General features: G+C 43.6%; 1 protein-coding gene across 1 annotated transcript in view; it reads left to right on the top strand.

The window, feature by feature from the left end:
- The window catches only part of USP24 (ubiquitin specific peptidase 24), a 154683-nt gene that overhangs the window by 116888 nt on the left and 22574 nt on the right, over window positions 1-15221 (top strand). Inside the window, 10 exon segments of the mRNA XM_031969046.1 lie at window positions 520-602; window positions 2834-2975; window positions 3380-3499; window positions 4304-4524; window positions 4819-4943; window positions 5620-5761; window positions 6606-6756; window positions 7342-7437; window positions 8942-9045; window positions 11110-11223. Of these exon segments, the coding sequence (XP_031824906.1) occupies window positions 520-602; window positions 2834-2975; window positions 3380-3499; window positions 4304-4524; window positions 4819-4943; window positions 5620-5761; window positions 6606-6756; window positions 7342-7437; window positions 8942-9045; window positions 11110-11223 (1298 nt within the window).

A 15221-nucleotide genomic window follows, 5' to 3' on the forward strand; every position in this document is an offset into this window, starting at 1 on the left:
TATTAATTCAAGATCATGCATTCATAATTTCTCTCCCCCCTGCTTAACAATATGAATTGGACAGAAGCATAGACATTATTTAATCCACTTCCCTTCCTAATTCAGTAATCCCCTCCCTAACATCTTTGAGAAGCCGCCCCCCCCCCCCCCCCTTTGAGTACTTTCTGTGACAAGGAAATAATTCTGTTATGAGATACCTAGAAATTTTGCACAAAAGTATAAAAAATTCTGACTCAAAAGAATATGGCCCAGGTCTTCATCTCTGGTAATCTGGTGATAGCCAGAGCATCAGAGGAGGTTGGCGGTGTGTGTATGGGGGGGGGGGGGGGAAGTCCAGCTCCATCTCCATTTCCTTTCAGCTCCAAACTTCTATAGTGTAGGCTAACTGCTTTGTAGTCATAACACAGGGTTTGTACATGGAAAGTTATTTGATAATGCAAGGACATGTTTTGTTTTAGCAGAGCCAAGTTTAAGTTCAGAGAACATAAGTACTCTTTTAACTTTTAATATTTTTAACAGAAAATTGGTCGAGATCAGATATTTAAGAATACTTTCCAGGGAATCTACTCTGATCAGAAGATATGTAAGGACTGTCCTCACAGGTTAGTGGAATTCATAACTTATCCCGTACTCCCAAGATTTCACTGCATTGACACATTTCTAATGATGCTTTTAGAATTCTTTCTCTTTCTCTTTTTTTTTCAAGATTTTAATTATAATAGTTTTAAGAATACGGACTTACCAAGAAATTGTGGTGCTATTTGTCAAGTCATTTAGACTTTGTCTACCTCCATTTCCCTAACTCTGAAATTGAGATAATACTAGCACCTCCTTCCAAGGGTTGTTGTACAGAACAAATGACATGATACTTATGAAGTGGTTGGTGTATGATAGGTATTTAATAAAGATTTGTTCCTTGTCCCTATTCCTGTATTACAGTATATTTTAAAACAATGCGTTTTCTCATCTTTTTATTTAGCACCAGCAGTTTGGAATAAATTGGAAAGGGATAAGAAATACTTCTTAAAATTATTTTCCCACACTTTATACTATAGGAAAATGTAGTTGTGTGATCAGATCTAGGAATTATGACTTTTCATGATTGACTTCTTGATGCAGTATCTGAGTTAGAGAAGACCGCCAAGGCTGCTTTGTTGTACCCCACTAGTAGTCAACCCAGTATTCTGTTGCTGGAGAGCTGTTCATGTTCAAATAGTTTCTCCGACAGCCAGTCCAAGCCTGTGCCTTGCAGCTTCCTTCTCTTGCTCTTGTCTCTGCCTCTGGGGCCAGAGAGAACACATCTGAGCCTTTTACATGACAGTGTTCCAGAAAAATAGATGCTGTTGCCATGTTGTCCCTTGGCCTTCTCCTTTCCAAGAGAAAAATTTCCTTTTCCACCAGACTCCTTCTAGGTGACTTGACTTAAGGGCCCTCTTCACCTTAGCAGTGTCTTCCCTAAAATGTGGTTCCCGGCCTGGACACAATCTCAAATTTAGACCAAGGGAGAGATCAGGTGGTTCTGAGCATTGTCTCATGGGGCATTTTAGCTTTGGGCACTTGTGGTAACACACTGTTGACTCAGAGTCAAGATGGGCCCTTTCTCAGGTGACCTCCTGAGGGGGTCAAGCCTCCCTCAGCTTGTGTTTTTGGAATTGCTTTTATTTACTTTCTTCCTCTGTAATTTCTAATCCAATAAAGATCCAATAAAATGTTCTTGCCCAGGGGATGGGCTGGGGAGGCCGTGTTTTCTGTCTTCCAGTGTTTGAGGAGCCATTGGAAGACGAGATGGAGAGTATTTAGTAGGCCCCAGAGGAGCAGAGGGGCCAGAATGTCAGAGGTGCCAGTAGAGGGTTGATGAGTGTCTGCTGTGGGAATTGGTGGTTTCCTCCTTGTCTCAGAGGTCTCCAAGAGGCCAGACGACCACTTATCAGTCTTACTGTAAAGGAGTGATTCCTGTTCATTACAAGCATAGATTTGAGGAGAAGGCCTCTCTAGTCCTTTCCCACAGGGATCTTCTTCCACTCATGGCCTATCTCTGCTGCTCTTGGGCGTCTGCAGAGTTGGTAGGTATTCTGTCCATGATTTGATCCAAGTCACAGCTAGAAGTTGAGGAGCACAGGACCAGACTGGGGATCCCTGGCCCCAGGGGCTATTCTTTGGGTGGGTCATTCTCCCACTCCTGAGCCTGGCCCAGAGTTTGCACTGAGACTGGATCCTGAACTGGGAGGGGTCCCAGGGCCCTGCTGTCCAAGCCCTTTGTTTTTATATGACAAGGAGAGGCTCAGGAGGTCCAGGGTCACCCAGCTGTGACATCAGCGGTAGGATTTGATTCCAGGTCCTTTCTCAGATCTTGTCCATTTCTGTTATTTGGAGTCTTCGATTTTTTGAAAGTTGAAATTAGCCAAGTAGTACCACTCTTGATGAAACCTCAGGGACTCAATGAGAAGCTGATCGACAGTCCTTTTCTGATCACTGACCATCTTTTTGATAAAACATTCTAGAACTTGCAGGAGTCAGAGTCCAGAAGACTGAGACCATCCTCACCCTCTGCTAAAGCTGCCACCATCCCCAGCCGCACACCACTTTTGGGGGGTCACTGCCAGGGCCTCAGCAGCTACGTTTCCAGAGGTTTCAGGGACCTAGCTCTAGTTTTTCTCATACAAGTCTGTGCTCCCTTAGGGTTTCCATAATAACTGAGGGTTTTGGTTCCCTGTCAGCCCGGTCTGCTCTGCCCCTTCTGGCCTCTGAGCCACCCCAGCCCACCGAGAGGCCCCCTGGCAGTCTCCTTTTCCCCAGAGGAGCTTGCGAAGCTTCCCCTCCCTCTCTGTTCCAGGTATGAGCGAGAAGAAGCTTTCATGGCGCTCAATCTCGGTGTTACTTCTTGTCAGAGTCTGGAGATTTCTTTGGACCAGTTTGTTAGAGGTGAAGTTCTAGAGGGGAGTAATGCCTATTACTGTGAAAAGTGTAAAGAAAAGGTATTGTATTTATGAACCCTCCGTGTCTGTGTGGTGTTAGCAAATGGGCTCCCCGCTAATCTTGACTTGGCTTCTGGTCACCTTAATTCCTCCCCTTCCCCTTCCCCCACAAAATTGGTGAGGGGGCATAGCACATCTCCCTCCCTCTGTCAGGTAGAGAGCCGCAGCTCTTCCAGAGGGGGTGGTCTCTAGGGTCTCAGATTTAGGGTCAGAAGGGAGCTCTTCAGAGCTGCCTTCTTAAGTTCCAGAGAAAAGGGACTGCAGTGAGTGGCAGGATCCAGGCTCAGAACCCCATGTAGTGCGCTTTCTATACTCTGCTTAGAGATGTGTGGATTTGGGTTAATCTACATAATTATTCCTAAAGTTTCCTTAGTAAAGGTAACTGGTTTTTACCTTTCTTGCAGAGAACGACAGTGAAAAGGACATGCATTAAGTCTTTGCCCAGCGTCTTAGTGATTCACCTGATGAGATTTGGATTTGATTGGGAGAGTGGACGCTCTATTAAATATGATGAACAAATAAGGGTAACCAGATTACTGTTGCTTAGATTTCCCTTTTGAATTTTTTTTATTACTCCCTTCAAGAGCTCTGCTTTGCTACATTCGCAAAGAGCCTGTAGTCCTTAGAAAGGCATAGAAAGAAGTTCTGTTGAGCCAGTTGCATTATATGCTAACAGACTCCAAATTCAGGCTCTTGGGAATGCTTTTACAAACTTTTTAAGTGGCTGGAATTTTGTGTGGCAAGATACCTTGCCCTGCAATCCTCTGGTGCCTTGTGGAACCTGGGCTGTGTGTGGGGGGCAGCAGCAGACCGTGTGCTCGGCCTCGGGCCTGTGGCTTTGTCAGTCCTGGCAGCTCCTGAAGTCGGGGAGTTGTTGGCAGTATTGGCAATGGGCAGGGGAGGGGATTGCAGCTTAATGCCCACCATTTTACCCAGGAGAACACAGGATGAGAGGGGACGAAGTGGCAGATGTGGGCTTGGAGAGCTCCAGACTTCTGTCTTCTAGAATCTGCTGGTTCTCATACCCACTATGTGGGGTTTTTTTCTTTTTAAGCTTTTTATTTTAAAAACATACACACAGAAATTTTTTAACATTGACTCTTGCATAACCTTATGTTTCAGATTTCCACCCACCCACCCTGATGGCAAGCAATCCAATATATGTTATGCGTGTAAAATATATGTTAAATCCAATATGTGTAAACACATTTATACAATTCTCTTATTGCACAAGAAAAATCAGATCAAAAAGGAAAGAAAATGAGTAAGAAAACAAACTTCTGCATTACTTTTTCAATGTGAATCTGGTCTCTTTTGCTTTTGGATAGTTCCCCTGGATGTTAAACATGGAGCCTTACACGGTTTCAGGAATGGCTCGCCAGGACTCATCTTGTGATGTTGGTGAAAATGGTCGGCATGTGGACCAGGGCTCTGGAGGATCCCCACGGAAGAAAGTGGCCCCCACTGAAAACTACGAGCTCGTCGGTGTGATTGTGCACAGCGGCCAGGCCCATGCAGGCCACTATTATTCCTTTATCAAGGACCGGAGGTAAAGAAAGAGCCAGGACTCACCTAGGCTGCCTCTTCATCCATCTGCTCTCTGTTGTCATTTCCTTCGCACCATGACACTTCTATCAGATGATGGGCTTTTCTAGCTTTTAAAAAGGGCTTTACAATTTGCGCAGATTTTCTGATAACACTATCAAGATAGTTTAAGTCAGTTTTGTTAATTCTTTTTACCATAAGTTGTCTTGTTCTTCAGCTGCTTTGCACATATATGTCTTATTTGTCACCTTGCTGAAAATGGTATATATAATGCTCACTTCTTGTCTTTGGACTTTAGGGGATGTGGAAAAGGAAAATGGTATAAGTTTAATGACACTGTGGTGGAAGAGTTTGATTTAAATGATGAAACCTTGGAGTATGAATGTTTTGGTGGCGAGTACAGGCCAAAAGTCTACGATCAGTGTAAGTATTTGCAAACATTTCATCTTCAGCGGTCATTACTCATAGGTCCATAAAGCCACACTACATTTCTTTCTCCCGACAGTTTGTACACGATGCCAGCTTCAGTGCTGGGACTGATCAAAGTGAGTTTGGGGAGAGCTCTGTGCACTGTGCAAGGCACTTGTACGTACGTTTTGGTGTTTAACAGAAAGCTGTCAGTATCCTCAATCACGGGCAAAGGGCTAACTGCCCACCCAGACTGAAACTGCTTCCCCCTTGTTTCCCTGCTATTTTGTAGCCCGGAGAGCCTTTTTTCTAGCTTTTACTGCTCTGTCACTGTTCAGCTGATGGTCAAAGACACAGCTTCCTTACAACAGGACTGGGGATTCTGTGGGCCTCCAGAGAGGTGGCCGGGCAGCCAGGTTTCTGTGGGAAGACCTGCCCACCTGCTCTGCAGAGTTGCCTCTCCTGAGTCTCAGAGCCACCCAGAAAAGTGGGCCTATGTTCACAGAGGGAAACTAAGCAGGAGTGTGGAGCCTCGCTGCCCATGAAATGGGGCCTTTTCCCTCCTCTTCCTCATATCTGGTGACCAGTGACATTACTGCTCCTCCCCATCCCCCCATATTACAGTTGGTATGTTAAAATAGCAACTTGGATTTTCCAATGATTTTTTTTTTCTTAATTCTTTGTCCCAAAGCAAATCCATACCCTGATGTACGCCGGCGATACTGGAATGCTTATATGCTCTTCTACCAGAGGGTGTCTGACCAGAACTCCCCGGTGCTGCCAAAGAAAAGCCGAGTCAGCGTGGTGCGCCAGGAGGCCGAAGACCTCTCCCTGTAAGCGCGTGCCCTGGGTGATTCCCTCCTGTCGGTATGCCTCGCAAGGCTCCAATAGTCACACTCTGTATCCAAGACCACGAGGAGAGTAAGGGCAGGCTTCTCATTGGTTGATCCAGTTAAGGTTTGCTGTAAAGTTCCATCAGGACTTTTTAACAGAAAAAGAATATGTCCAATTTTAACGTTGCTCGTTTCTGCTCCATATTCCTGCTACTGAACTATTTGGTGATTTGGAGACCTGACCTTTGTATGTGAATGAGCTCCCGCATGTGGCTGGTGGCCCAGAGTCTGGAAACACACGTTAGATCTGCCACAGCTGTGCTTTCAGCAAGGCCATCCTGTCTGCCGTCCAGGTCGTGCTCACTGCTGTGACAGCTGGCCTGTTGAACTGCGCCTCTGCCCCCTGGAGCTCGGGCTCAGAACTTGATGTAGGCCCTGCCAAAGCTTGCCCTGTTCTGCACATGTCCATAGTCCCCCCGGCCCCTCCCGGTAAGGGGAAGGCTTTGGGAGAGAAAGTTCCGGGAGACTGGTGGGAGCTTCCATCCTGAGAGGTGACAGACAGTCAGAAAAGAGCCTTCCTGAGAAATCCACTCAGTGTCCCAAGGACGGGGCTTGTATGATGTGGAGAGCAGTCGCTCTCATGGGCATCCAGTCTGGTTCTCCTTGTTACAGGCCACGGGAGAAGCTGGAGACAAAGGTCCCGCTCCCAGAAGGGTGTCATGTATGGACATAGGGAGAGAAGGAACTCGGGAGTTATCGTGATAGACCTTTCTAGCACAGAGACCACACGTAGGGCCCTGCTGGAGACTCCATTGCCATGGCGTTCTCTCTCTCTCTCTTTTAGATCAGCTCCGTCTTCACCAGAGATTTCACCACAGTCATCTCCTCGGCCCCACAGACCTAACAATGACCGTCTCTCTATTTTAACCAAGCTGGTTAGAAAAGGGGAGAAAAAAGGACTCTTTGTGGAAAAAATGCCTGTGAGGATATACCAGGTGAGTATGTAACACCTGACCTAAGAATGAAAGTCTCCCACAGCCGTGTAAAGTTTCAGTATGGAGCTAGGGTTCAAATCTTGCTTCTGACACTTTAAATCAATGAGCCCTTGTTAAGTGCCAACTGTCTCATTTCCTGTGGGATGGTGGGTGGCCCCATACTAGTCTGATCTGGTCACTTCATCTGAGTAAAATGGCAGTCCTTGTACTCGAGGTCCAACACTCTTAAAACTGTCTGTGAGCTGCTCTTAGATCCATCCATTCTGACAAAATTCTAGGATTTGAGCCTCTGGTTTATTGTTCTTTTATACTGGACATAGGTCACGAATTTATGGACAGGATGCCCATACCTTATATCTTGCGTGTGATTATTTGTGACAAGTGGGAAAAAAAGGAGAAATAGATGTCCCAAAGAGTCCCATGCATGCTCTCCCCTTTTCAAGCTTTAATCCAAAAGAGTTTGACCCAAGATTTCATTTCATATCATGAATCATTTCGGCACCTTTCTTTTCTCAGAACCACTTCTTGAGAAGGCCTCGATTTGTAACCTTGTTTATTAAAAAAATTAAAATTTTCTCTTTGTAGATGGTGAGAGACGAGAACTTGAAGTTCATGAAGAATAGAGATGTCTATAGTAGTGACTATTTCAGTTTTGTCCTGTCTTTAGCCTCACTAAATGCTGTAAGTAGCTGCACAGGGGATTGTTGGGATGATGTGAGGAGAAAGCCGAGGAGAGAGTGGGAGCCCATGCACGGCGCCCCATCCATGTGCCCAGCTTAAATGCGTGCTTGCTCTGATTGCCCCCGTGGTGTGGGGCAGAGCCCAGCCCAGGACAGCTGTGCATGTGAGAGAAGCCAACCAGATTCTGACTTTAAAACCCCTCAGAGAAAGGATTCTTTGGTTTTGTCCCTGCTGTGGAGGTTTTGGCTTTTTTAGCTGTTTCTTAATCTCTGTGACCCCTTTGGGACTTTCTTGGCAGAGACACTGGCAGGGATGGCCATTTCCTTCACCCCAGCTCATTTGACAGATGAGGAAACTGAGGCACACAGGGTTAAAAGAGCTTGTCCAGGGTCACACAGCTAGTAAGTGTCTGAGGCCTGTGAAAGATAAAAGAGGAAACGATTGAAAAAAAAAACAAAGGTTTGATCTTTTGAGCACATCAGTTTATTAAGCAGTGCGTGCCAACCTGGCAAGCTGGGACTGGAGTTTCTCGTCTTAGGTCTGGGCTCTCAATACAGAAGGAGACAAACTTTTATATCTTATAAACGAGTAATCAAATAAGGCCAGTGTGAATTAAAAGGAAACAATACAGCAATGAGTAATCTGGCTTTTGATTGGATGAAAGATGAGGGACTTTCTAAGTTGGAAAGGAAAGAGCTAACAGGTGTAGTTTCCTGATTCAGAAAAGAAGGGTTGGGGGAGTTGGGGGAAAAATATGGGAACATGCAAAGCGTGATCAGTCAGGATGAGGCCAGTTCTCAGATAAGGGTGGCTTAAGATGTCTGACTGTGAGAAAACTCCTTCTTCCATCTTTGGATCTGAGTTTCTGTTCAGCAGAACCCCAGCCTGAGGTGAGGGGTCTCTGAGCACCGGGAAGAGCTGGCCAAGTTTCCCAGCCTTTCAGGGCTAGATTCAAACAATATAGTAAGTTTTCCTTTCAATTCCTACAATGGAATAAAGTTTTCTCATGAGACACAATTTGGCCTAGACCCATAATTGGGTAGAAAGGAAGTTTGGATTGAGTCATGAGGTAGAGTCAGTGGGTTCACCATGAGCCACAATGAGCATTGGAACTCGGGTCTTACTGATTCAGTTAACTTTTATCTAGCCTCTTCTTGACTGTCCCTTTATACCTTCTAAGGAACTCTTTTTTTACTGAACATTTTCACTGTTATTTTTGAACAAAATACCCATTATATAGATTCTTCTTCCTGCTGCTTCTCTCCCATCCCTCTGATGGTCCGGACTGACAGCTCTTTTTAGAAAAGATAAAGAATTTTTCTTTAATCTCAGTTTAATTTTAACATTGATCTCCATCAAGAGCCACTCCTTTCTAAATCATATTTCATATTAAAAAGTATCAAATGATAAATGTTACTATTTCAAATTATGGAATAATTTGCCAAACTACAGGAGGAAACAAACACTAATACAAGTCCTTGTTTCTTTTTTTTTTTCTCCTCAGACTAAATTAAAACACCCCTACTATCCTTGCATGGCAAAGGTGAGCTTACAGTTAGCAATCCAGTTTCTCTTCCAAACCTATTTACGGACAAAGAAAAAACTCAGGTGAGAATTTTAAGAAATGCTAATAATTAATATGTTAAGCCAGAAGGTAAAAATGAGGCAATTGACTAAAGTTTTAAACTGGATTGCAATGGTTAGTGTGGCCTTGGATTACTCACTACTATAGGCTATTGTAAATAGTGGGAGTTTAAGAAGTTTTTGGGTGAAAGGAACTTAGGAGAAGAAAGCTAAAGCATGACTGCAGTTTTATGTAAAACACACTGATTGTTAGCCATTTACTATACACAACTGCAATAGAATATGTAAAGATGAATACATTTTGTTCCCAGCCCTCAGGTAGTTCATAGTCTAGTGAGGGAAATAAACTGGTGGACAGAATTGTAATCGAGCTTCTGACTGGGGCTTCGGTGGCTACTGTCCCAGGTCATCCCAAAGTCCTTTGCTTCCCGTCACCCATTCCTCAGCTCCCCTGTCCAGCAGAAGCATATCAGGCAGTGATCATGGCCATCACCCTAAGTTTTGGCCCAAACTGTGCCCTGCCTTCCCATGAGACTGCTCCCTCTGCCTCTGTACTGCTTCCTCCTCTGGCCAGAGCTCAGGGACGGTGCCCTCTTGCAAGGCCCTGGTGCCCTCACCAGCTCTCTTCTGTTCAGTCATCGTCTCTATGCAAGTGATTCTCAAATGGACTTCTCTGGCCCTCTCTGCTGCTGCCCTCCATTGTCATGTCCCCAGCTGCTGCTGGGGCACGTTAAAGTGGACATGCTGCATTATTTGAGACCACCTTCATCTTCCCTCCTCCCCCACAATCCTGTCAGACACTCCTCCTCCTGCATCTCAGGGCTGGCCTTCTCCATTGCCATAGACTTTGGTGGGTCTCCCAAGCTCAGGGCTCTCCACTCCAGTCCACCCTCCCCTGGAGGTCCAAAAGACAGAGTAGAAGTTATCATCCCCCTGTTCATCAAACCCCTGGCTCCCCAGGGTCTCTGAGACAAACATGAGCTGTTCTCTTTAGCTCCCACCCACCCCCCTTCCACAAGGTGCACATGCATACTCACATACACATTGGACCCTTCAAACCAGTGACCCCGGCCTCCGGCTCCTCCATGTGCAGGACCCCCCATTTCTCAGCTCTGGACATGTGCTCCCTCCTCCTCCCTTCTGGCTTCTCATACTACATTCTCCCCTTGTATAACAGGCCTTCCCTCAGGGGGAACTTCCTGTCATCTCTCTGGGCGGTTGTTGGTGACTGGGAGCTTGAGGAGGACGGGGATGTTGTGCCTTCTTTGTACTCCTCCTGTTCAGCACAGGACATGGCACCCCGGGCAGCTCATGGCTCTGTCACTCTCCCCACCCTCACTTACCTCTGCTTTCTTCAGGCACTACTCTATCTTTCCCCTCGTTTTCCCAAACCTTTCAGTGGCAGCTTGTTAGCTCGGGAGCGTACCCTGGATTCCAACCAACCCTCTGTCTCACGACCATGCCCTAGGCTCTGCCCTTCCTCCGTGCTCATCCCTTCTGCCCTGTTCCTGTTTCGCCTCCATCAGACTCACGTTTGCCCTGTCCACAAGCACTGTCTCCAGCCTTTCTTACCTTACGTGATACATTTTCACATTATGCCTTTTGTTATACGGTTGTCTCCATGGTTTATCTTTTTTACTAAACTAGAGAACAGAGATCTCGGCATAATCCATGGGTCCTCCATAGTGTCTTGTACGTAACAGGTGCTCAGTGAATGGATTGCCAGAGATGTTTTCTGTAGAAGTGTTTTTACTCCTTATATACTTCTTCATATGTTTTAATGGTTATTGAAAAAAAAATTGCTCCTCAAAGTAGAGCTTTATGTAAAAATCAGTTGATTAAATTTGAAGCCTATTGTGGCATTTGGGGGGGGGGGGGGGGGGGGGGGGGGAGTAGAATTTTAAAGGCTAAGCATGAGGTTTTTCATTACCAGTCAAGAAGTGCAGACTCTGAAGTCTTGCGTACCTGTGGTCAGTTTATTTTCTGTCTCTTTGATACATTTAACTCCAAAGAAAAGCCCCTTTCAGTGGTAGACATCATATTTCCCAGTGCTCTGCTCATAATGACAATGATGTTTCTTTATTAAAGGGTTGACACAGAAGAATGGGTGGCCACGATTGAAGCCTTGCTCTCCAAAAGTTTTGATGCTTGTCAGTGGCTTGTTGAATATTTCGTTGGTTCTGAAGGTCGAGAGTTGGTAAAGTAAGTATCTGGCTTCTAAATGGTTCTTAGGGCATTTATGTCTGGGCACATGGCCTGTCTGCCTGAGACCTGAGTTGCAGGGAAAGAGGAGGTGGCTGTGGCCAGGCAGGAGCAAATGTTACAGTGGCATTTACAGATAACAGAAATGTCATTATGGAAACATTTTGTGCAATAAGAATACCATCAAACTGTTCTAAATTTAGATTGTGGTTTTCCTTTTAATTTAACTAGTAAACAGGTTCTGAAAAAGAGAGAACTCAGACCTGCCAATAAGCTAACTTTGTTTACCAGCTACCAATCATATTTGTGAAGAGAGACAATCTCACAATTGAGATGGATTTCTTTTATCTAAGACAATCAGATCTTTGGAAATGGTTCAAAAAATTTGACCCTAGAAGTATTTTTCCAATGGAAAGTTGTGTTGTCTTACTGGAGAAATGAATTTCATTGAATCATCCAGTCAGAATGGATTTTGGGGAGTTATTTAATGCGTATTTTTACAGTCATGTAAACTCTGCTTTTTAAGGCTAGCTTTTAAAAATTAGAGCTTTCTTTCATACATTCCAGTTAACCCAAATCCTTCCATTTGAGTATGGACTTCTTTCAATATGCATTTATGGGTAGCGATTGTTCCTCCTCCTAGACGAATGTTATAACTGCACTTGAGCTTTTCCAATAACCCATATTTCTCCTTTTTAAAGTTTACAAAGCCTTTTCTTGCAACTCCCCAGCCCTGTAGTCCAGATATTGCTTTACCAGCTTTACAGATGATGACTCTGAGTTTTAAGGAGCCACACTAGGCAGTGGGTGCGCACCAGAGGCAGGAGTCGCTGACCATCAGCACCCATACTGAACAATTGATTCATCCTCAGGCTGCCTCCTTCTGCTATAGTACTTCTGTTGCACCATACTCTCTCCCCAGTCACATATTTCTCTGGACCTTCTAAGATCTGTGTCACCAATTATGCATCTCAAAAATAAGTAGACACCATATTTCTGTTCTATAATTGTTCAACCTCACTGATATTTTCTTTATATTAAGGATTCCTAATCTTTTTTGTATAATGAATCTCTTGGAAAGTCAGTCTGTTGAAGCCTCTGAACTCCTTCTCGGAATCACATTTTAAAATGTATAAAATAAAGCATGTGGCATTACACACAAAAACAATTATATTAAAATATGGTTACAGAAATATTTTTAGGATCTAGTTCACAGACTCCAACTATTGCTCCCTTTTTAAAATAATGTGATGTTGCAAAAACAACCTGTCATAAAAGTTTTATACAGATTGGCCAGGCCAAAGTTGTTTCTAGCATTTAACTAAATGGTTTCACTTTTGCCTATGATTTCCACTTGGAATACCAGAGCTCTCTCTTAATTATTGCAAATTGAAATTGTTTATTGCCCCATCCTCGAGGTGTAATGTCACTGCTATCATAACATTGTTGTAATATGATCTATGAGTCTAAATCATTGGAGGAAGCAAGTACAAAACAAGAAACCTCCCGAACCTTCAGCATGCAACATAATTGCATCTTAAAAGAAACCTGGAATGAGAAGAAACTAGAAGCTGAGATCACAGTTGACCATCCAACCTCTTTGAGGGGGGCACCACCTCAGTCTCTCCACAATGTAGAGAAGGTCTCCTCAGCTTCCCTTAATGTAGGAGCTTTGGGAAGAACAAAACCCCGTCATTTGGCGGCAAGTATTCTCTAAGTGGGTGGTGCTTATAGTATACCATTGGCCAAAGCCAGGCCACGTCAGGGCTTGCACGTCCCGGCCAGATGGCCCGGTGGGTTGAGAGCCAGTCTTGGTCTTGACGACCTCAATCCTAGTCTGGCTTCCGGCACCGCTCTTGACTCCTTGCCCCTGAGCTAGAGCCTTAGCTTTCCAAAGGGAGCACCCAAGTCTCTGAGATGGTCGGAGTGGGAGCCATTGGGAGAGGGAGAACTGCCCTGTCCCTCGAGGAAACCCTGAGTCGAAAGAGGTGTAGGCCTTTTTCCTGGCTTCTCTTAGAAGGCCCTGCTCACTTCTTGTCTCTGGGTTGTAATAGTTAATCAGAGGTAGCAGCAAGAGCAAAATTGGCTTCCCATTCATAGCTAGGACAGGACCTCCCTCTCACATGTGTCAGGGATGTTTTATTCCCCAGGGATTCCAGGGCAATAATTGGTGAGAAAATAACTTCACATCGATACCCTAGTAAACTTTGAGCCTTATACTCACTACCCAGTTGAAAAGGGTGAAAAAAGGAAAGGGAGAAGGGGTGACTTATCCCATCACTGTCTTTGCATATAAATTGTTTGCTGTCATAGCAGCTCCTGGGTTCTGCAGGTGGCCAGCTGCACAACTCTGGCTCATTAGACGTTTGGGTGAGAGGCATGAAGGTTTACAAATAGCCAAAATGAAACTATCATAAGTTTTGTTGTTAGCCTACATTGTGGGCTAGGTGTTTTTTGTTTTGTTTTGTTTTTGTTTTTATTTGAAAAAACACTAAGAAAAAAGAAACAAAAGGAATACAAAACAAAAATAAAGCAAAACAGAACATTGTCATGTTAGCAGCAGAATATCAAAGATTCAAAATATATAATAACAAATAAGCAGATCAAGAAAGTATACATATTGGTTAAAAAAAAAATCATATTCATGGATGTCCATTCCTTTTACTTCCTCGTAAATTGTTCTCTGGTTTTCTGTTGTGCACCTTATTTACTTTATTCCTTTTTCTGCTCGCATTCCCCTCACCCGCCTCACTACTCCCAAGCAAGCTACTGTTAAGAAAAAACACATTTATAAATACATTTGTAGATACATACACTCACTCCATATAAATATACATGTCTTTCCTGTCCCTGCTGCTTCTTTCATTAAATTCTGCTCTATAACTTGGCTTACTGTTACTTAACTTTCTCCCACCCACGGATCCCTTCCTTGTCTTCTTCCCTCATCCTTTGCTTCCCCATCTGCCTATCCGTCCTGCATTATTTCTTTATAGATTTTGGAGGGTGCTGTATCTTCCATGATGTATATGTAATGTTACCTATTGAACCCATTCCCAATGTGAATAGTTTTCAGAACTATGAGCCCTCCTCTCCTCTAATACCACTGTGTCTGTTCTTCCTCTATACCTCATTTGTATAACATGATTGCTGTTTTTACCTTAACTCTGCCAGTCTTTCTTTTGAGCTTACCCTGTTGTTGATCTGAATCTTCGACATAAAGTATGCACTTTTCATGTTTAAAAAAAAAATAAGCAATTTGTCCATGTTTAAACAGTTTGTTTATGTTGAATTTTTTAAAACTGATCTTTGATATTGGCTCTTCCATGTTAAATTTCTGTTAAGTTCAGATTTGGTTGATTAGAAAGTCCTAAAAATTTACAAGTTCATTGAATGTCCATTTTTTCCTCATCAAAATTATAGATAATTTCACTGGGTAAGGTATTTTTGGCCACAAAACTAGTTCTTTTGGCTATTGGTAGATATAATTCCAGGAGCTGCTGTCTTTTATTGTAGCTGCTACTAAGTCTTGTACAATTCTAATTGTAGCTCCAGCATATTTGAGGTTTTGTGTTTGGTTTTTTCTTGTTTTGTGCAAAGTTTTCTCTGATCTGGGATTTCCAAATTTTGGCAATAATATTCCTGTGTGTTTTCCACAAAGGACCTCTTTAAAGTGGTCATCAGTGGTCATCTTTTTCTTCTTTCCCCTCATATTCTATCACTTCAGGACAATTTTCTTGGATTGTTTCCTACACTGTTGTGACAAGGTTCTCTTTTTGATCAGAACTTTCTGGCAGTCCAATTTTTATATTTTCTCTTCTTGATTTGTTCTCCAGATCTGTCATTTTTTTAATGAGATGGTTCACACTCTGTTCTACTTTCTCATTCTTTATTATCTTTTTTGTTATAGCTTCACTTGCTTCCCCTTGCCCAATTCTAATTTTTAAAAAAATTATTTTCTTCTTTGAGACTCTGTACTTCCTTTTTTAGTTGGTTAATTT

This window comes from Sarcophilus harrisii, chromosome 4, assembly GCF_902635505.1.
Source record: "Sarcophilus harrisii chromosome 4, mSarHar1.11, whole genome shotgun sequence".
NCBI lineage: Eukaryota > Metazoa > Chordata > Mammalia > Dasyuromorphia > Dasyuridae > Sarcophilus > Sarcophilus harrisii.